Raw genomic sequence first — 18980 nt, forward strand, 5'->3', positions numbered from 1 at the left:
AAATAAGCCCTTGTTTAGGGCTGAAAACACACAAGCCAGCACAATTTGACAGGGGAAACCTGCCATGGAGTGCAGAGCAGGACCAATCTTTGCTGTTACACCAGGGAAGGGGCGAAGTGAGGCTCCACAACAAAGCCACACATGCTGCATCCTCGTTATATTTGTGATTAGGTTTGTGCAAAGCATTTAACGGTCAATACAATAAATTTTTGCTTACATTGTTTGTGCTGTTTCATCATCTTCACTTTTCTCAGCTTCACATACTTTGAGAAGTGGTGGAAAAATACTCCAGCTGGTTTCTTGCTTTTGCATTACTCTCAAGCTGCAATAGAAAAAGGCAGAAGCAAAAAAGCAAGCGAAGTCCACCTCAGCAATTTCTTAAGTCCCTAAAGGATTCGATTTTTTCCATTGAATAATACAAACTGGTGAAAAAAATTATAAGGACAAGAACCTTGCCTTCTCTGAACACTTTGAGAAAATATTCCTTCCACTTTTACACCACCACCTCATTAAACAGTAACAGGAACACAACTAAATTGCTTCCTCTGTGCTATGATAAAAAGTCATAGAAATATTTTAACAAGTTATACACAGTATGCTCAGGGAGAATATGTGGCTACATTTTTAATCTACAAAAAAAGAAACTTGCAACGAATACAAGAAGAAGGCCAGAAAACACAGACCCTGAGGAGGCAGTCTGGGCTGGCAAAGACATTTGAAGGAGGACCTTAAGATGAAGGGTAAGAACAGCATGCACTGTAAGATCAGCAGCAAGTCCAACTGTTCAAAAAAAAAATCAGTATGAACAAAGGTGACACTGCTAAAAAAAACTTGGAAACAAAAAGCATGCAATTGAAGAAGCAAAACAAAACATAAATACTAACAAATAATTTAATATCAAACAGCAGGAAGAGTTGCAGGAAGAAGGAAATGTGCTAAAAGTTTACATCTCCTGTTGAAAATTTTAGGTGTTTAACAAAAACAAACTATTTGAAAACCTGCTTGTTAAGAGTGTTTACTGGAGGGAGAGCAGTGGGTTTTCCTGGTTGCCCTGCACTGGACCTTCAGTGTGAGAGATCTGCTTTGCTTGGACTCCAAACTTTTCTTTCTTAAATACATCCAGCACAAGGAGATGCTTTCCTGTTCTATAATTGTCAAAGTACCCATTTCTCCTTCTTTAACCTGGTACCAGGAGGCAAAAGAGGCAAGACAGTACAAATGTACATGGCCACTTCCAAAGTCCAAGAATTCTGACTTTAATCACACCACACCCCCAGCAAGTGCCATAAATCACCAGAACAGTTTCAGTGGGATGGCTGTGGCTCTACTTACGGTATATCGCTCCATCTTGAGTGAAAACATGCAGTTTCCTGTGGGAAGCTTTGTTAACATACTTTTCTTGTGAAAAAACTGGACCAGTGGAAAGTTCCCAGCCAGCTCTGCACAAGGCTTCATGCAGGGAATCACTGGGGTGGTTCGCTGACACTCCACACCCAGAGCAGGGAGCACTCCCAGCCGGTGCCACCACAGCCCATGCCCTCACCCCTGCAGATGGCAGAGCTCCTGCTCATCTCCTCCCAGGTGCCCCAGCCCCTCTTCTGCTCCCTGTCAAATTCCTCCTTTTCACCTGCCCTCTTTTCATCTCCTACACACAGGTAAATTAATTCCCTTTCACTCAATAAGCCCTCATACAAATGTTAACCTCTGAAGCCTCCAAGGCACAACAACACAGAAGCTGCTGCTTCAAACAAACTTCGCTTTTAAGGGACCTTTCCCTGCTGTGCTGCCAGCAGCACCAACCCCTCACCGTGCTCTGAAGGACCAGGACCTAGCATCAAATTCACATCAGGCCAATAAAGATGAAGAGATTGTGTGTGGCACTGCAGCCCAGAAGCACCAGCTGCAACTGAACACAGGCTGCCACGCTGGGTCGGTGCAAATAAGGAGAGAAGCGTGTATTTAAATGTTTTTATTTCAACTGATGCTTTGCCACCATATTACATCACTTTGAATAGCTTGGAATAGCAATATGATCTCAAAATATAGCAAACAGCTTGCCAAAGCAAGAGAATATGAAATCCTATGGATACAGCATCTTCCTTCTTTGGCGACAATGCTTCCTTCCATTTATCTCTAAAAATAACCTTATATTCCAGCACATTTGCTGTTCACTTTATTGAACCCTGCTGTTTATACCATTTGCCTCTTCCCTGCACAAAACCTGTCCACAATGTAGTATGGTTTTGTATTGAACAGCATTTTAAATAAAAAAGTTATAGTTTTCATGCAAATTTCTGTAAAAATTATTTTCTAGGTGCACAGAACTGAACCAAGATGCATACAAAAATGCATTCACTTCCATTCTCAGGTGTAACCATGCCATCAGCAACATGATCATGTTACTGCAAGAGGTCCAAGGATGGTGGTATTATCATATGTAATATAACCTTAAAAAACAAACAAACAAACCAAAAAAAAACCCTTTTTATAAGCAGCAAGAGAAAAAACTGCCATGCTTTATTTGCAAAGTAATCAAAATAGTTAGATGTACAAAAAAGCACCATGTACAAAGAATACCAGAGGAAGTACATCTTCCTAATTACACATTTCTCATTTAGCATTGCGAGCTGGCCTGCAGGTCCCAACTTGTACTGTAGATTTATTTGCAAAATTAAGGATGTGGTCAAACCTAAAATATGCTTGGACTGTATGACAGAAATTAAAGTGGACTGCAGATAGAAATTAGATTTGTTTCCATTACAACTTATACCAACCACCTTATAGCCCTCAAGGGTATAAAACCACACGTCAAGTATCTGAGAAATAATGGAGTGAAAACAGCTCCAGAGCAATATTGCAAGATGCAGGTCTGCTATGAATGCATTTCTGTGAGCTCTTGATAAGTTAAACTTTCCTTTGGGAAAAGAGCACGTCTGTTGGTTATAACTCCTCCCCCTGAGAATTTTGATTAATTTGTCTTGCAAAGCAAAACAAAGTCCTTTGAACTTCAACAGTTCCAAGGCCAACAGCATTTCAACGTGGTCACAGCCGATCTGCTACTCATGCACCCAGGTGGCAGGTTGGGTTTTTGTTGCATTTTGGTTTTTTTTTCTTTATGTGGATCATCCCTTTTATACTCGCTTCATTCCTCTGCCCATCAAGCAGGCAAACACGGTCATGACCATCTTTGGCTTCACCTCCACAAGATCCTCTGGAAGAGCATAAACTCTGGCACCAATTCTTCTTGCCATGGACACAGCATACCTATTCACCACAGAAAGATAAGGTGATCAGCACCTTAAAATACAAAACTGCTACCAGTAAATGGCAAGTCAAATCCTGCCCCACGCAACACAATTTTACCTATTCTTTATTAAGATTCAAGATGTGGAACAGTTTAATCACACCACATCCTTTTGTTTTACAAGTTTTTCTCATTTTTTGCTGTTTTCCTTTTCCACAGTAAAGTGTTTTTAATGTGCAAATTGACCTTTGAATGTCAAGTCCACTTTACTGACAGTTAAGGAATCTTAATTAATATTTGTTAGGGCTAATAGCAATATAATGAAGGATTAATCATGTAACACTTCCTTTTCTGTTTGCTCCTTATGAATAACAAAGTGAGACTATCATCTACCAGAAATTTTGCTGTCATTCTGCCACTGCAGAACAGTCACAGAACACACATTACAAAGGCATGTTTTAATATGCATACTTTAAACTTGATAATCTGTGATGATTCAACAAGACATAAGACTTACAAGGGTTCAGTTTCAAAACTATGAGCCACACACAAATGCCTGAACAAACAGGTGAGAAATAAGAGTATCACTGGTAAGAACTGCTGGAGCTGTTCTGCATTTCTCTCAGCTAGCCAGAGTTCAGCCAACTGCTCCCTCCAGCGTCACAGGCAAGGACAGCAACTCGATTTCACTAAGTGCTGCCTGTGTAAAAAGGCAGTACTGTGCTAAAAGAGACTGAAAACCACAGCAATAAACTGGTCAAAACACCTGCAGCTTGAGTCCAGAACATTCAGTGTGCACCCTTTCAATGCAAAACAACTTTTGAGAGAGCAAACTTACTTAGCATTATTTTGCTTGTCATCTTCCGACAGGTGACCAGTCTTTACTAGGTCATAGTTGATACAACCAGGCTGGATGGCATCGATTAAATCCACAACTGCCAAGCTTGTGCTGATAGTCTTGTCCTAGAGAATATAGGGACAGAGAAGATGAGTGTCCAATCCTTAAAGCATAATTCTCACCTCAATTCAGCTGCTCCACAACATGCAACCAAAGAAGTTTCAAATGAGCCTTTTCAAAGCAGCAGAGTTAGTGACTATTCCCACGTGGACCAGAGGGAAAACCAAACTGCTGCTTCAGTTTTGGTGATAATACAATACTATTACTCCAATTTATTGCAAGTGCTCTGGAAATCCAAAGAAGTAACTATTGTGCAGACAGGCAGGCAGCAGCTCTGCCATGCTGACAGAGCCCAATGCACACCAGCTCCAGCCCCTTTGCTTGCCAGCATCTCACCTCCCATCTCTGCCCCAGATCCTGATCACCCCCCACATCACCACTATTCCCCACTATGGACAGTCCTAAACATTCTCCTATCCTGTAGCTTGAAGCCACTCTGTTCCCAGCACAGTCTGAATCCTGTCCTGTTTAAACTCCTCTCTAAGAAGCCCCAGTTGTTCCTCCAGCTGAGGAAAAAAAAATTTTGGGCACTCGTCTCCTTTTGTAGGCAAGAAGGGAACCTGCACCTTGAAGTTCTGGATGGAAGTGGACTTGCCAGCTTCTTTCAGGGTCTGGTTTACCCAGCTGACTATAATGTCATCGTTGGCTTTCTGACCATCACCCAGGTCCTCGAGGACATTCAGTGTGTACCTGAGAACCAGCAGAGAGAACAAGATTAGGCACAGAGCCACGACAAAGCCATGCAGCCAGGATGCAACATGAGCCATGGCAGCTTGGAAAGTCTTTACATAGTCTCAGCTCTGAGTTTGGGTTTTTTTTTAAAACTCCTTTAGCAAAAAGAAAGAACCATGTATCTTATCTGAAGTGCGATTTTTGTTAAAGCATTAGTCTTTCTAGCATTTCATGTCCTTTAATAGAAGCTCAAAAGATTGCCTGGGCTCAGGACACTTGTTAAACTGCTTTATCATTGAGCATTTGCTCCATAGGGGTAACACATAACCTAAAAGGTGTGCATTACCTCAGGAGTTGGCATTCAGATCTGTAATGTCAAATTAGGATCTACCACACACCTTTTTTCCAGACATATATTTGCATAATTTACACTTCTTCAGAACTAGGTAACAGGAAGATCAATTTTATCTGTTATTAAGTTTCTTCTTTCCCCCATTCCAATGCAAAAGTGGTCTATAAACCAGCCCCAGGACATTTCCCCCTCAATTTCCAATTAAAAATCAAAACATAAAAGTTGTGTAATGTTACTGCTCAGGGTTTCTGCTTGTGGACCAGACTTGAGCAGGTGGCTTGTCACAGGTCCACCAACAGGCTGTCCATAGGTGTCTGCTCCAGCCTCTCACGTGCAGCTCTATCAGAGTTTTGTCCAGATGTATCTCAGACACTCCCCAAAGGACAGAGGTTTTACAATCATTCTGGGTGACCTGTTCCAGTTACTGCAACACTCTCATGGAAGAAACTTCCCAAATTCTGTACTCCATTTGCAAGATTCACATGTCTGAGAGGGGTCCTACCTTCTCATCAACTGCCAGACCAAGGCCAGTGTCAGCGTTGGGTTTCCATCATTCAAATCTTGCCCTCCAATGCCAACCAGGGAGAATTTAGCTGGATGCTTTCCCAAATCTACAGCGTAGTTACAGTTTTCCAGCTACACAGGACAAGAGTTTAAGCAGAAGAATCACTCACAAACACACTCACTTGACTAGAAGCCTCTAACAGGAATTTTAGTGTCCATGGCTTCCTTTAAAGTCTTTTGACATGTTTACCTTTTTCATATTTGCTCCAAGTTTAGGGTAGGGAGGCTTGTTAACCTTATTCCAGTCAACAGGAACTTTGATCTTTTCATATAATTGTAGTATTACCAGTGCATCCTGGAGATCACTAAAGTGGAAAACACGGATTAAGTCTAATGTTTCGAGATTTGGGTGCACTCTTTGTCACATCATGAATAACTACTATTCTTTACAGGTGTTTGCAATTTCAACAATAATTAAAAAAAAAAGAAAAAAAAAAACAAAACAACCACAAAAAAACAGCTGGGTCTCCCTAGAGCCTAAAGCTTACCCATAGAGGTGATTTACGTGGGGGTTCACACCCAGGGAGTTCATCCAGTTGCGGAAGGTCCGTTCCTCGCGCGTCTCTCCTACGTGATGGAAAACAGGTTCATTGCAAATTCTGCAAGCTCAAAGCTGAGCAGGGATTTCCACCTTGCAAGGCAGGGAGCTTTGAGCAGCAGAGCTCACCAGGAGGTTTTAAGCAGAAAAGGAGTATTTTTTTCTACTATAATTTTTTTCAAAGGAAGAGGGTGACCCTGCTATCTAATCTCGGATGTCATTTTGATTTCCTCAGGCTTCAGAAGAGCCTTTTGCATTTTGTGCAAGAAAAAGGAGCAGAAAGATCTTTCACATGGGTGTTAGCTAACTGCTGTCACAGCTCAGTTCCAGCTGTGCCAACAATTAGCGCTCCCATGAACATCTCACTGCATTTCTGAGGTTTTCTTGCCCATCACAGGAAATGGCAAAACCAAATTCCCCGGCATGGTGAGTGATGGGGTGCTGGCAGAGTGCCTACAGGTTCAGGCTCCACAACAGGGTCAGAGCAGCTGAACAAGCTGCCAAGTGCCCTTCTCATCTGCCCCAAATGAGTAAACAACCACTGCAGCACTGAAGCCTCACATCATAGGTGTTACTTCAACGGAGATACCTGTGCAGGGCACAGCCTCCAGTGACACAACTGTTTACTTTAGATAGACCCCTCCTGCTTATTTTGTGACTGATAACGGCCATCACCTTCCAAAAGGGTCCAGTCGATGTCCTGGTTTTCAGGCTTGGTAAGTGCTGGGTACTTGTTGAACAGGTTGGCAACGAAGGCCAGGTTCAGTTTGGGGTTGCCACTGACCACGTCAGCCGGTGTGACGAACTGCCGGCAGCCGAGCCGATCTGCCTGCTGCAGCATGTACTCTGCCCTGCGCAAGTCATCCTTCTCCTGCCAGGGGTGCAATGCACAAGAGCTGTCATGGAACAGACTGGGCTACACTACAAAGCAGATGGGAAGCTCCTGACCACTATCTGGAGCAATGTCACAAGTCCACGATTGGCATCAGTCACTAAGTGAATGAAGGGATGAGGCACACGCACCAACCCCTGCAGCTGTGCCATTCTCATGGCTTGTCTTGCTATTTTTCTTAGCACAGTGCTTTCCAAGCTCACAGGCTGTCAAATTTTAATGCTTTTGGAACTTAGTGGTTCAAAAGAAGTCAATATGCTCCCAAATGGAGCAAGCCCACAAAGGATTTCTCAGTCATCTCTGTTAATTGGAGGGCAGTGACCAGGCTGGCAGCAAGCACTCATTGAGCACGCACCTGAGGTGTGCACATGGCCACTGACACTGTACACGCTCTAGAAATTAAGATACCAGGTTACCCAGATGTCATGGGGCAATGATAGGGTACAGGGAGCTCATGATTCTACAGGATGAGGACACGACAGCCTGAATACTTACATTGAAACCTGACATGTTAATATCAATCTGAGGCTCTCCTTCTTTCTGACCTTTGGGTGCAATTTGATTGAGGAGGTGGAAATAGGCTCTGGAATCCTGAAATGAATGAAAAAGAAAATTCAGCCCTCCTGCACAGCAGTGAATACACCATAACAATTCATTTCAAGCTCATTTTTAACAAGTCACCGTGCATAATTGGCTTATGTACCTTTACTGAATTGCCAAAATCTGTAAGCTTAAAAGAGAGCACAATGGTAGAAATCCAGGCAGCAGGAAAGGAAACAAAGGGAAAAGGTTAGAAATATTTAAGATGACAATTATGTGGTTTGACTGTTTGAAAGCTGCCTTTGCTACAAGCTCTGGTGTCACAGCCACCTCTGCAGTGGCTGGAGGAGGCAATGACCTCATGCTGCTCACACTCATGGCCCCCAGATGCCCCAAGGCAGCCCTAACCTCTAAACAAAGCAGCCATTCCTACTGCCACAGCAATGATGAAAATGGCTCAGTGAAGACAAATTCCAAGCAAAAAGCTGATTATAAGATGTCTGAATGTTTTCTTCTGTGCCTGCACATTAGCTAGAACAGCTTAGAGGAGAAAGGCCAGGGATGGTCACAAACCAGGAGGAACCAAGAGCTGTAGTGATTATTTATCAACTACATGTCCTTTTAGTCCTCAGCCCTAAGGAGGACCTCAGCATATCATGGCAACCTAAGGGATGCACCAGAGAAGCCAACAGCTATCAGCAAAACTAAGTAATTTTAAAGTTGGAAATAGGAGTGACTAGGCACACAACAGGTCAGATTTATGATTGTCACACACCTCAATTGTTAATTTTTTCTTCCTATCTCAATCTTCTTTCTCCTACCTGAAACTGCTGGCCGTGTGAATAAGCTCCAGAAAACTGCTGAGACCAGTGTCCACATGTCTCACACTGACCCAGAGTCACCACCCTCCATTTCTCACCAGGGCCCCCACTCACATGTGAAAAGCAGCTTTAGGAGTCCCCACTCCCATTCCTACTAAACCCAGTGTGAAGAATAAGAGGTCTTGTTTCCCTTCCTCTCTCCAGCCCATGACATTTTAGATGAAATGCCATCACCTGCCAAGAGTATGTGCAAGTCTCACTCTCCAGTGAAGCATCTTCCCCTGTTATCTCCATCAAAATATGGACTAAGGACATTTGAAAATATATAAGCAATACCAGTTTCACAGCTGATTAAAACACAACAGCAGCACTGGAGGAAACAGACAGTTCAACACTGAGCTCACCCTCATGGCAAGATAGAACAGCTCTGCAGGACTTCAAATGTAACACTCAAACCCCCCTGTAAGACCACTCTGTGTGTTAGGGTCAAGAAAGGTCCTGCCTGAGGATGAAAGGTCTCATTTACACATGCAAACACATGCCTGTCCAGCTCCCAGTCTTTTGCCAGGCACTGCAAATCAGGAGAGCTTTGCTACCTTGATATCTGAGCTGAAGTTACTGATTTTGTGCCAGCCTGCGTTTTCCAGGTGGAAGTTGGCCCATCTTAGGAGCAGCTCTTCTGGGGATAGTTTCATAAGGTCCTCCAGATTTTCACCATCACGAAGTAAGGCAGCCAGTGCTACAAGAAAAATTATTGTCAGGGAAGAGTCAAACCTGCATGCCAGAATTCAAGCTGCAGCAAGATTTCAAGGGAGCACAATACCAACTACTGGTTATGTCAAAACATTCTGGGTATTAGCAGAGTTTTCCTGAGTTGGTTGTTACACAGAGAGGAGTATAAATGATCTAGAAATATATGTGTTAAAAAGTATTTTCCCTTTTCTTGTGTAACAAAATTCTCTGGACTTTATGTGCAGTCTTTTAAGCTGATGGCAGGAAGCTAAATGCAAATGCACTTCTATCTCAATGAAAAATGCTTCCAAGCAGTTTCATAAGCACCATTAAAAAAACCCAAAGGAGCCAAGATAAGCACCCTTTCAGCTGGCCAGTGCTTCCTCTGACATGAATTTTCAATCTAAACCAAACAATGTCAACACTTCATGATGGGGAAGCTAAAATAAAAGACACTGAAGCCCCTCCATCCATCTGGATGCTCTGATAGCACAAGCAGGAATATCAGAGCTCTTCAGATGATTTGAAAAGTTTAAATTTTAGAGGCTGTCATGCAGGACCAAGTGACTACAGGGAGAGATCTGCAGCATCAGTCTCTCACCACCAAGGTCAAAGTGAGCGCTCAAGCTGCTCCACTGACAGTAGCAAGGAGGATTTTGGAACCAAATAACTACCACAGAGCTGAAGCCCCCCTTTTAATTTTTTTTGAGAAAGCAATGCAGTTGTCTATAATCCTAAAAGGATCCAAGCAGCTTTTAGCACATCCCAACACCATCAGGAGCCTGCAGCTGGAGCAGCCTAGGACATCCCCAAGCAGTGTGCTCATTCACTGCCAGGCTCAAGCCAAGCTGCATCTTGACTTACAGGCTGGTGTTCAGCCAGCTCTCCAAGGCTGAGACACATCAGCAGGATGGCACAGCCCACCTGCATGAACCTGCTGCACAGCCACAAACAGGCTGGAGAACATTCAGCTTGGCACATGCCCTGGTGATGCTTCTTCCAGCAGAGAGGAGGGAGGGAAGGGGCAGGGCTGGGGCTGACAGCACAAGCAATGCTGTGCTCATGCTTTAGAAGTAATCACTGAGGATTTCACTTACCTTCATTTCTGCTGAGCTCGATGTCAGCGAACAAGCCGATCTTGATGACCTGCCAGAGGAGCCCGAGGACCAGGTGGGGCTTCCCTTCCCTCAAGTCCTCCGCGCCAATATTGACAACATGGCAGCCGATGGCAGAGGCAGAATTCAAGGCCAGGTTCAGGTTCTCCTGCAAACAGCAGAGCCCAGTCAGACACAGAGCAAGGAGATGCTGCTTTCATCCAGCACCAGCAGAGTGGAGGTTCCCCCCTTGTCCTTGATCCAACAGCAGCAGCTCAGAGGAAACACTCCCAGCCACCCTCCAGCTGAAGTTTTAAGGGAGCTGTGTGGCAGCAGGCTGAATCAATAAGAACTGAACTAGGCACCAGGGTTTAATTTCAGCCTCTGGTATTTAGTTTCAGCCTCTGAGTTCGTTGCATCTAGTGGCATCAACAAGAATAAGGTTAGAGAAGTGCTAATTTACACACATACACACACATAGAGGCATCCTCACAAAAACAACCTGCCCTACTATGAAATGATTCATAGCCAACACCAATAACCACATTGTTTAAAAAAGACAGTGCTGTACATAATCACCACAGCAATATCACGTGTGCACAACATTTCAGCCACTTTACCCATTTTGTCATTAATTCAGCATTTTTGAACCATGCCCACAGAACTGTCAATTATGCATGGTACAAAACTGCATTTAATAATTAAACCGAAGCTATAAAATTTGCTCCTTTCCAGCATTCCACAATAATGCCTTGAGCCACCATGCTACCTTCATTAATTCTATATTAACATGAATTTCAGAAAATAAAATACAGAAATGCTTTATACCTGAATTATGAACGGTGTGAGTTTCTTCTTATTAATTGCTCTTTCATCAATTGTGTCAGGAACAGAAAGATTGATCATTTTGCTGTTAGGAGGAAAACCAGTGATATTTGAACAACACTTAGTATTTAATCCAAACAAAACTCAATGCACTGTAACAATATTCACCACAGCACATTTCCTCTAGCCTGCTTGTTTTTGTGTCATTTTTTTTCTATAAAAATCAAGATTGCATAAATCAGGAGTTAATATTTACATTATCAAGAATGTATTTGTAACTAATAGCTAAGCCTGAAACTTTAAACATGTTCCCAGCCACTACTGATCTCAGCTGCTGGAGCAAAAAGAGCACATGAATTATTCACAGTGCAGTCCCTGAACTAGTGAAGACTCATTGCTCTGCTGACATCCACTGCACATTCTAGTAAGACAACAAACTTCCTCCTATTGTAAAGGTTTACTACTGCTGGCACGAAAACCTGCCCCAGAAAAGAACAAACACTTGGAGAGCTCAGTGGGGAGCATGTGAGCACAATGAATTTTTAATCAACACAAAAAAATGGCAAATTTAAACTTTATAGTATGAACTACTTCCTACTCAGTTCAGTCTTTGCCTAAAGCCATGAATTTCTTGAAACTTGGGAAATAAATAAACTAAAAGTAAGCATCACGAGCTAAAGTTAAAAAATAAAAGCTATTAAAGAGAAGAGGTAACTCACTTAAACTTACTTTGTGTATTGATACAGAGATCCTGAAATTCCAGGTTGATCCAGTTCTCCACTATATTAATTCACTTACAAGAAAACAAATGAACCTAACCCATAAAACCAACAAAAATCTCATACACAGAAGGTTGTTGGTATTTAGTAGCCCTGGATTCCTTCTGTTCTCAGCATGTAACAGAATAAGTCACCTAACCTACTTAGTACAGTTATTAAAAAGAACAAGAAGACTCCCAGAAAATCCATTTTTGGGTTAATACATAATAAGGTCACTAACATTCCCACAGAGAACACTGTCTGCCTAAACATCCAAGAGAATGGGCCATTTATCACACGTGCCCCTCCTCAAGCTGCCCAGCACCAGGCTGAGTCTGCACCAGGACAGCTCCTGCTCTCACAAAGCACCTTTTGCCCCCTCAAACTCAGTCTCAAGCCCAAACAAAAGCACAGGGTGAAAATATCAGCTGGCACCAAAGCTAAGGTATCACACAATGGCAACGAAAGCCTGAGAGACTGAGCCTCTTTTTATACGTGCAGAACGTTATGCACACACACCAGTCACAAAATCAGTCTAGAATAAGATGAAAATTCCCCAAGTTACAATTTCAGAAAGTTATTTTGCTGACTTTTAACTTCTTTAATTCAGGAGCCATCATGACTTACCATAGCACAATCCCATCTCCCACTGCTTTGAACAGGTCATCTGTATTTGGGTTCATTGGAATAACGTGCCTACAGTCAGGATCATTTTCCAGGGCTTTGTTTATCCAGTTTACAAAGGCATATTTCTCTTCCTCTAAGATAACCAATCATAAATTTAATACAAGGTTTTCATAACAAAGATTTTCCCAAAAGCAGCAGAGTACAGAGCCATGGGGAAATAACAGCCCCACTATCATTACCACACATTATATTAGTCACACAAAGTTTAAAGAAAGAAGACTCTCATCACAATATTCCTGTTGTTTTTACTTAACAACTTTATCCTACTCAAGTGTGACACAAGGACTTCATCAGCAAGCACAGTTAACGAAGCAAATGAGAACACATTTAACTTATACACTGTTAAATTTGCAGCATATAAATTCTGTCCTGCTTTTCACCCTGACGTGAGATCACTCAGCTCTCAGAGAACTAGAGCACAGCACATGGCATGGTGGTAGAAATGGGCTGGTTTTGGCACAGGACCTCCAAAAACCCAAGAGAAGAGTGAGAGCCAGAGTGGTACCTGAGTAGGAGTGCTGGGTCCCCTCGCTGGAGAGCTCTGAGGTGCCTCCAATGGCACAGATTCCTTCCTTCCTGTTAATGGCTCTTCGGAATGTTTTGGCAATATCGCTGCTTTTCACCTCTTGGAAAATCTACAATTTAAAGTGCTCCATTAGACAAGAAAAATTCACCTTCATAAACAAAAAGGACCACAGAAGGAGCTATTTCTTCTCAGCTTTAAAGCAAACTTCACAGTAAAAATCGGCAAATGTGAAGGGCCCAGCAAGGGTGTAGTGGTATTAAATCTGACATGGACAGTGGGCAGAGAGTCATCCCACTTTCTCAAACACACGCTGCAAGTGCCTATTGAAACAGAAGCATTAGGCATGAAATACCTTGCATATATTTACCTTCACAAGTAGATTTCGAGAGACCACAAGAAAAAAACACAAAACCTTTGCAGTCTGAGCACAGGTAACACATGCAGCAGGTCCTGCAGGGCCAAACTTGAGAAAGCTGTGGTGCAATTTTAACCTTTCTGCATAAGCCAGATGCTCATGTGACTGTGACTTTAGTTCACACAAATGACTTTGTCCACAACCCAAGAAACAATTCTCTTTAAGCATGTAACAGTCAAATCTGTAATAAAGTGTAACAATGAGTGCTCTAAGTAAAGATTCCCCCTTCCTCAACAGCAGGCTTCGCCTAACTGGTGAAACACCCTCTTGTTGGAGGGCAGAAGAGATGCTTTAGCACAGAAGACTGCACATGCCATTTGCACAGGTTGGATGCTACTGTTAGTGGCCCCGAGGCCCTACAGAACTGAGCAGCTATTAGTAAAAAACAATCAGTGTCTGGAAAGCCTACTGTAACTCTTTCAAAACTAAACTAAATTTGTTTCAACCAAGCTGAAAACACAAATGAAATGTGTACAAGTTAACTAAACACTACCCAGAAAAAAACAATGAAACAGCACTGTAAAGCAAGACAACAATGTGCTTCTGCTAAAAGGAGAGGACACCAGGCTGCAGAGGTGTCACTACAGGGCCAGGCTGCTGGTTGTCACACCTTACCTTCCCATCCCTTAAACACAGGGAAGGTGGCAAGTCAAGATGATGATACAGTGCAGTTAAATCATCTCCTGATGGCATGCAGAGGTTGATCAGGTAAAGCTGACTGAAGATCTGAGAGCCCAGAAGTTGGGGGATTTCTGGTTGATTGGCTTTAACCACAAGGATTTTGTTTTAGATCTATTTATTTTAAAATTTCCTGGGTTTAACTACTATCTTCTTGAGAATATGTGCTCTAATGCTGAGGTACCACTAAGTCACTTGGTCCCAATGTAAAGACAGTTCATGTCATTTCTACCATAAACTCCAGCAAAAATGCTCAGAGCAAGAGTACAGTTTGTAAAAATCATAGAGCTAAGCATTGCTGCTAATGTACACCTCAGCTGCCCTAAGACATTTTGTCTTTACTCAATCATTGGTACCTTTCAAATGCGACAGAAGAGATTTATTTTCTCCTTCCTAGTGCAAAGTTAAGAGTTATGGACCAGCTCAAACCAACAGCTGAAACATGCACCCAGCATGCAAGTGTTTACAAACTGCAAACTCCAACTTACTAGTTGACTCCGAACTCAAAAAGTTCAGAGGGTCTGAAAACAATTAAGGAACAGAAAGTGAGTATAAATTAAGAAATATCAAGAAAACTAATTTACATGAAAACAGCTCCCTCAATGTACTGCATATACTTTAATTACTCCTTCAGCATTCAATCATCAGAGCATCAAATGGATGAAAAACATACATTGAAGGAATCTTGCACTTTTGTAAAAATTAATAAATGTTTAAATTCTGGCCTACTACTACTAAAAAAGGCAGATCCTCCAACTTGTTCCATCACCTTATTCCTGTTAATCCCTTTCAAGGCAAGAGATTTTAATTTTCTTAGATCAGCACCTAACACAAATCCAAGTGTGTCTTGAAATGCCCTTCCAACTCTTTATCAAATACTTGTAGTCCCATTAAACACAGAAAGGAAATTATACTGATACACAGGGAAAACAAGCATTCATCTGTGTGCCTGGAAAAACTGAATAGCTTCCAGTAAATACTGTAAGCTTGGATCATTGCAAGTCTCTTTTTCCAGTTGTCATCTCATGTGGAAACAGTATTTTGGCCTCCAATGAAGCTATCATCTAGGAAAACCACATGGATTCTTTTTGGTTGGTTGGTTTTTGTTCAAAAATATTTCAGTATTTCTCCTCTGTCCAAATCTAAAGACTGTCAATAACAGCACAAAAGACTGATCAGATGCAGATACCTGTACAATGAACTGATTTTTACATGGCTAGAAAGATCAGTTTGTCAAAAGAAAATTAGGATTAGGGTAAGTGGCTGAGAAGTCAGCCACTCTTCTACAGTCATCCTTAGCTTTGTGTTAAAGGGGCCCCCCAGGCTGCTGGCAATTCAGAAATATCACTTACATAGACGAACTCTTCAAAACTAATCTTCCCATCTTTATTCTTGTCCCCATCGATCATGAGCTTCTGGATGATCTCTCTCACTTTGTACCCAGGGAGAGGCAGGCTGGCCTCCTTGAACAGCTCGTGCAACTCGTAGTCACAGATGAACCCATTCCTGTTGAGGTCTGAGGAAGAGAAAAGGCAGAAGGTTTTAGAAATGTGCCTGTACCTGACAGAACTGACCCCCAACAGAGGGGCAAAACGTGATCCCCCATGTCCAAGAGCTATGGAGAGCTATGGAGAGCCCACTGGGGACCTGCTGAATCCACGCAGGGCATGGGCACACAGCAGGATGGCCACACCAAAAATATCGAGGAGTACATTGTTCAAAGGACACCCATAGGAACCAAAGGCACACAGTAAATACACACAGCACATCCTCAGAGAGTGCACAGCACAAGTCATGGGAACCCTCCAGCTCTGGGCAACAGCAGCTTTGAAGCAGGACTAACCACGATGACTCTGGGCACATGTGACAAGTCTGGTGTTAAAGTTTCACAACAGAACATCTGTATTTTCATACACAATCTCCACAGTGTCTCTTTTTAGGTCTAAATACCACAGCCCTTGCATGTTAAAAATAGATGGTCATGAAACACAGCACCTCTTATTTTCTGAACTAAAAACACCAAGACAGCTCTGCAGTTGCATTTTTATCATGTTGTCAATGATACTCTCCATTTAACACTGACAGCAAATTGCAGATATTTTATTGCTGCCCAAGAATGCTCTGCAAGGACATTTTCTTTCACAGTCTATCACCAAGCCACAGCAGCACCATGTGTTTAGTGAGATAGTGTCACCTACTAGACTGAGGAAGAAAACAATAATCTAGTGTGACACTGGAGCTTTGCACATAACAGATCCCAACCTCTTTGGGCACATACCACATCTACTGACCACACATGGCAAATCCAGCACCCCCAGACCTCCTTCAGGCAAGTGAGGTTTTCCAGCCACTATGGACAGGCAGGGGTTGGGTGCCTCCTTCCCCAGGCTAACCAGGATGAGCAGAGTGTTGCTCACAGCAGAGCTGGCACCCAGATTTCAGCAGAGTTGGGTCCACAAGCAGACAGAGCATTTGAAGTTGTTGTACAGCCCAGAGTCACACCTCAAGACGTAAGTATGACCCTCCAGCCCCATCTTTGGAGAGGCAGTGATTCAGGGCATGTTGTGCTGTTACTGGCTCAGTAAGAGGATGCTAAAATCCCTTTGCTGTAAGCAAGTGCTACAGACAGCCCAGGGAAGTTAATTTAGTGCCTGAAGAGCTGCACCAGCCCCAGAATTTGGTTTTCTTCAAGAGGGCATCTCACCACAGCCACTGGGGTCAGTATTTATGCTTGAAGGGAGATACTTTCAAGAATAAAGAAAACAATCAGGATAGCTCTAAGGTCCACGGTTATTTTTTTTAACCAAATTGTGGAGATCAATTTACTTTTAATGAGGATCCTGTGGTTTTTAGGTTTTGTTTCACAGCAGTGTTCCAGCAAGCAGCAGGTAGCATGTTTGCACCACCACTCCAACTGTCCTCATTTTCTATATCCATATGGGAATATGGGATTTTAAAATTGTTTTTATCAGTTAGCAAGAAAGTGAAACTATTCAGTGGCAAATATCTGAAGTAACCAGAGCAAATCTGTACTCCCTCCTACATCCCAGTCTCTGTGTCTCAGACATCAATTCCAGTGGATTAATAAATGCATTCAACTACTTCATGAAAAGCCAGTGTTTACAATAGTGCTGAGGAAATAAAGTAGTTTGGGGCAATGATTAATGATAACAATAGGCTGCTCTATGGCCCTCAATTTTAGAATTTTATTCTGAAATAATACAAGCGTACAAAGGCAAGATTCATTAACAGTCCAGCTTGAGATGTCATGAGTAAGCTATTTCCCCTCTAGATAAATCACAGCTTCTTCTATTACAGTATCTATTACTGAATCTAACTTTACAAAATCTTTTCCTCTCCTTACAGCCAGTGAGGAAAATAAGTCAAGAAGGGATTTCCTAATCTCCAGGGCTTATGAACCTGAAACAGAACTTTGCTTTCACCCTCAGCCTGAAGCCAACTCCCTTGGTTTTGCCTGTGCCTGACTGAACCAACCAAAATCCCTCAGCATGCTGCCAAATTAAGCAGGTAAACCCAAAACCATCTGTTCATCACTTCTTCCAATCAATCCACCATCTAAGTTTTACAGCTACCCAAATGTTAGAGTCGATGTAAGCAACAGGCAAAGGACAGAGAAAAATAAGACTTCAAAATATAAATTGTATCCTTGATGGGATCCAATTTTGATTCATATTTGGTAAAGGTTTTTCTCTTGATGTGTCTAGGTTAAGCATTCAGAAGTGTTTCTGATTCAGGTTTGCATGTGCTCTGTTTGAGCCTATTCAGATGCAGAAGGGATAAAACCTTATATGGTATTTAATGAGGCAGAAGCCTCTTAGGTGAGACATCAGGAAACTCAGCTCCAAAGTCTGCAACTCCAATAAGGGACACATGGATAAAAAGATGCTGAAACCTATTTGGAGGTTGGCTCTAAATATGAAGCCCAGCAAGGCAGGTATGAGGAATTTACTCCAAGCTGGGTCAACATCTGCCCAGATTGGTTTCATTCACTCCTGCAATCAGCATCTTCCCAGTCTTCCAGTTGTGCATAGTTCAAATAGGATTTACCTTTACTCACTAGAGGGAAAAAAAAAAGAAAAAAAAAAAAAAAAGAAAAGAAAAAGAGCTCTGCCACATGAAGAGCCACTGAAATGCACACTCACAAGGGAGCTCACATAGGTCAGGAGCATGGCACAAAGATTTTACCCATCAGGAAAGGCTGCACTGGACTCAGACAAAGGGCACAAAATCAAGTGTGAAGGACAACCTTAACTCACTCATAACCTTTGATCCTCACTCAGGACCTAAGCTCTTGCAACCTTTAACAATATCCCAAACACCCACTTGTACAAGCTACTCTTCCATAGTATTCTGGGAAAAAAATTAATCACTAATTTACTTCACAGAGTAAAAGGGCATCTATGTGCCAGACACTTGGGAGTGAGAATTACAAGTAAATCGGGTCTGTTAGTTTAACTAACACACCAAGTAAGACCACACACCAAGTTACTGGTTTTGCACTGAAGATGATCTCATTTCAAGTTTTAGCTTCTTGGCCACAGAAGGGCAGATTTGAGTGTCAAAACTGCTGGTTTTACCATAAAGTGGTGCTGGCCTGTGGTTCTGGCTTGGTAGCAGAGTCAAGTACTAATTAACTCTGAGATGGAAAATGGACCTGTTCTTA

The 18980-nt window shown here is 42.4% G+C and overlaps 1 protein-coding gene across 3 annotated transcripts in view; it reads right to left on the reverse strand.

Annotated features, from left to right (window-relative positions):
• Positions 1-1954: 1954 nt before the first annotated feature.
• Positions 1955-18980, reverse strand: part of PLS3 (plastin 3) — a 50012-nt gene continuing 32986 nt past the window's right edge. For all 3 annotated transcript variants that reach the window (XM_053989827.1, XM_053989829.1, XM_053989828.1), the window contains exons 3-16: positions 15649-15812; positions 13183-13312; positions 12618-12750; positions 11236-11317; positions 10411-10576; positions 9178-9320; positions 7716-7811; positions 7004-7199; positions 6279-6357; positions 5981-6095; positions 5729-5862; positions 4769-4892; positions 4083-4207; positions 1955-3264 (exon numbers count right to left, since the gene is read on the reverse strand). In XM_053989827.1, the coding sequence (XP_053845802.1) occupies positions 3132-3264; positions 4083-4207; positions 4769-4892; positions 5729-5862; positions 5981-6095; positions 6279-6357; positions 7004-7199; positions 7716-7811; positions 9178-9320; positions 10411-10576; positions 11236-11317; positions 12618-12750; positions 13183-13312; positions 15649-15812 (1820 nt within the window). In that variant the 3' untranslated portion in view covers positions 1955-3131. The remainder of the gene's footprint in view (positions 3265-4082; positions 4208-4768; positions 4893-5728; positions 5863-5980; positions 6096-6278; positions 6358-7003; positions 7200-7715; positions 7812-9177; positions 9321-10410; positions 10577-11235; positions 11318-12617; positions 12751-13182; positions 13313-15648; positions 15813-18980) is intronic.

The sequence above is a fragment of the Vidua macroura genome, chromosome 14 (assembly GCF_024509145.1).
Source record: "Vidua macroura isolate BioBank_ID:100142 chromosome 14, ASM2450914v1, whole genome shotgun sequence".
Classification (NCBI taxonomy): Eukaryota; Metazoa; Chordata; class Aves; order Passeriformes; family Viduidae; genus Vidua; species Vidua macroura.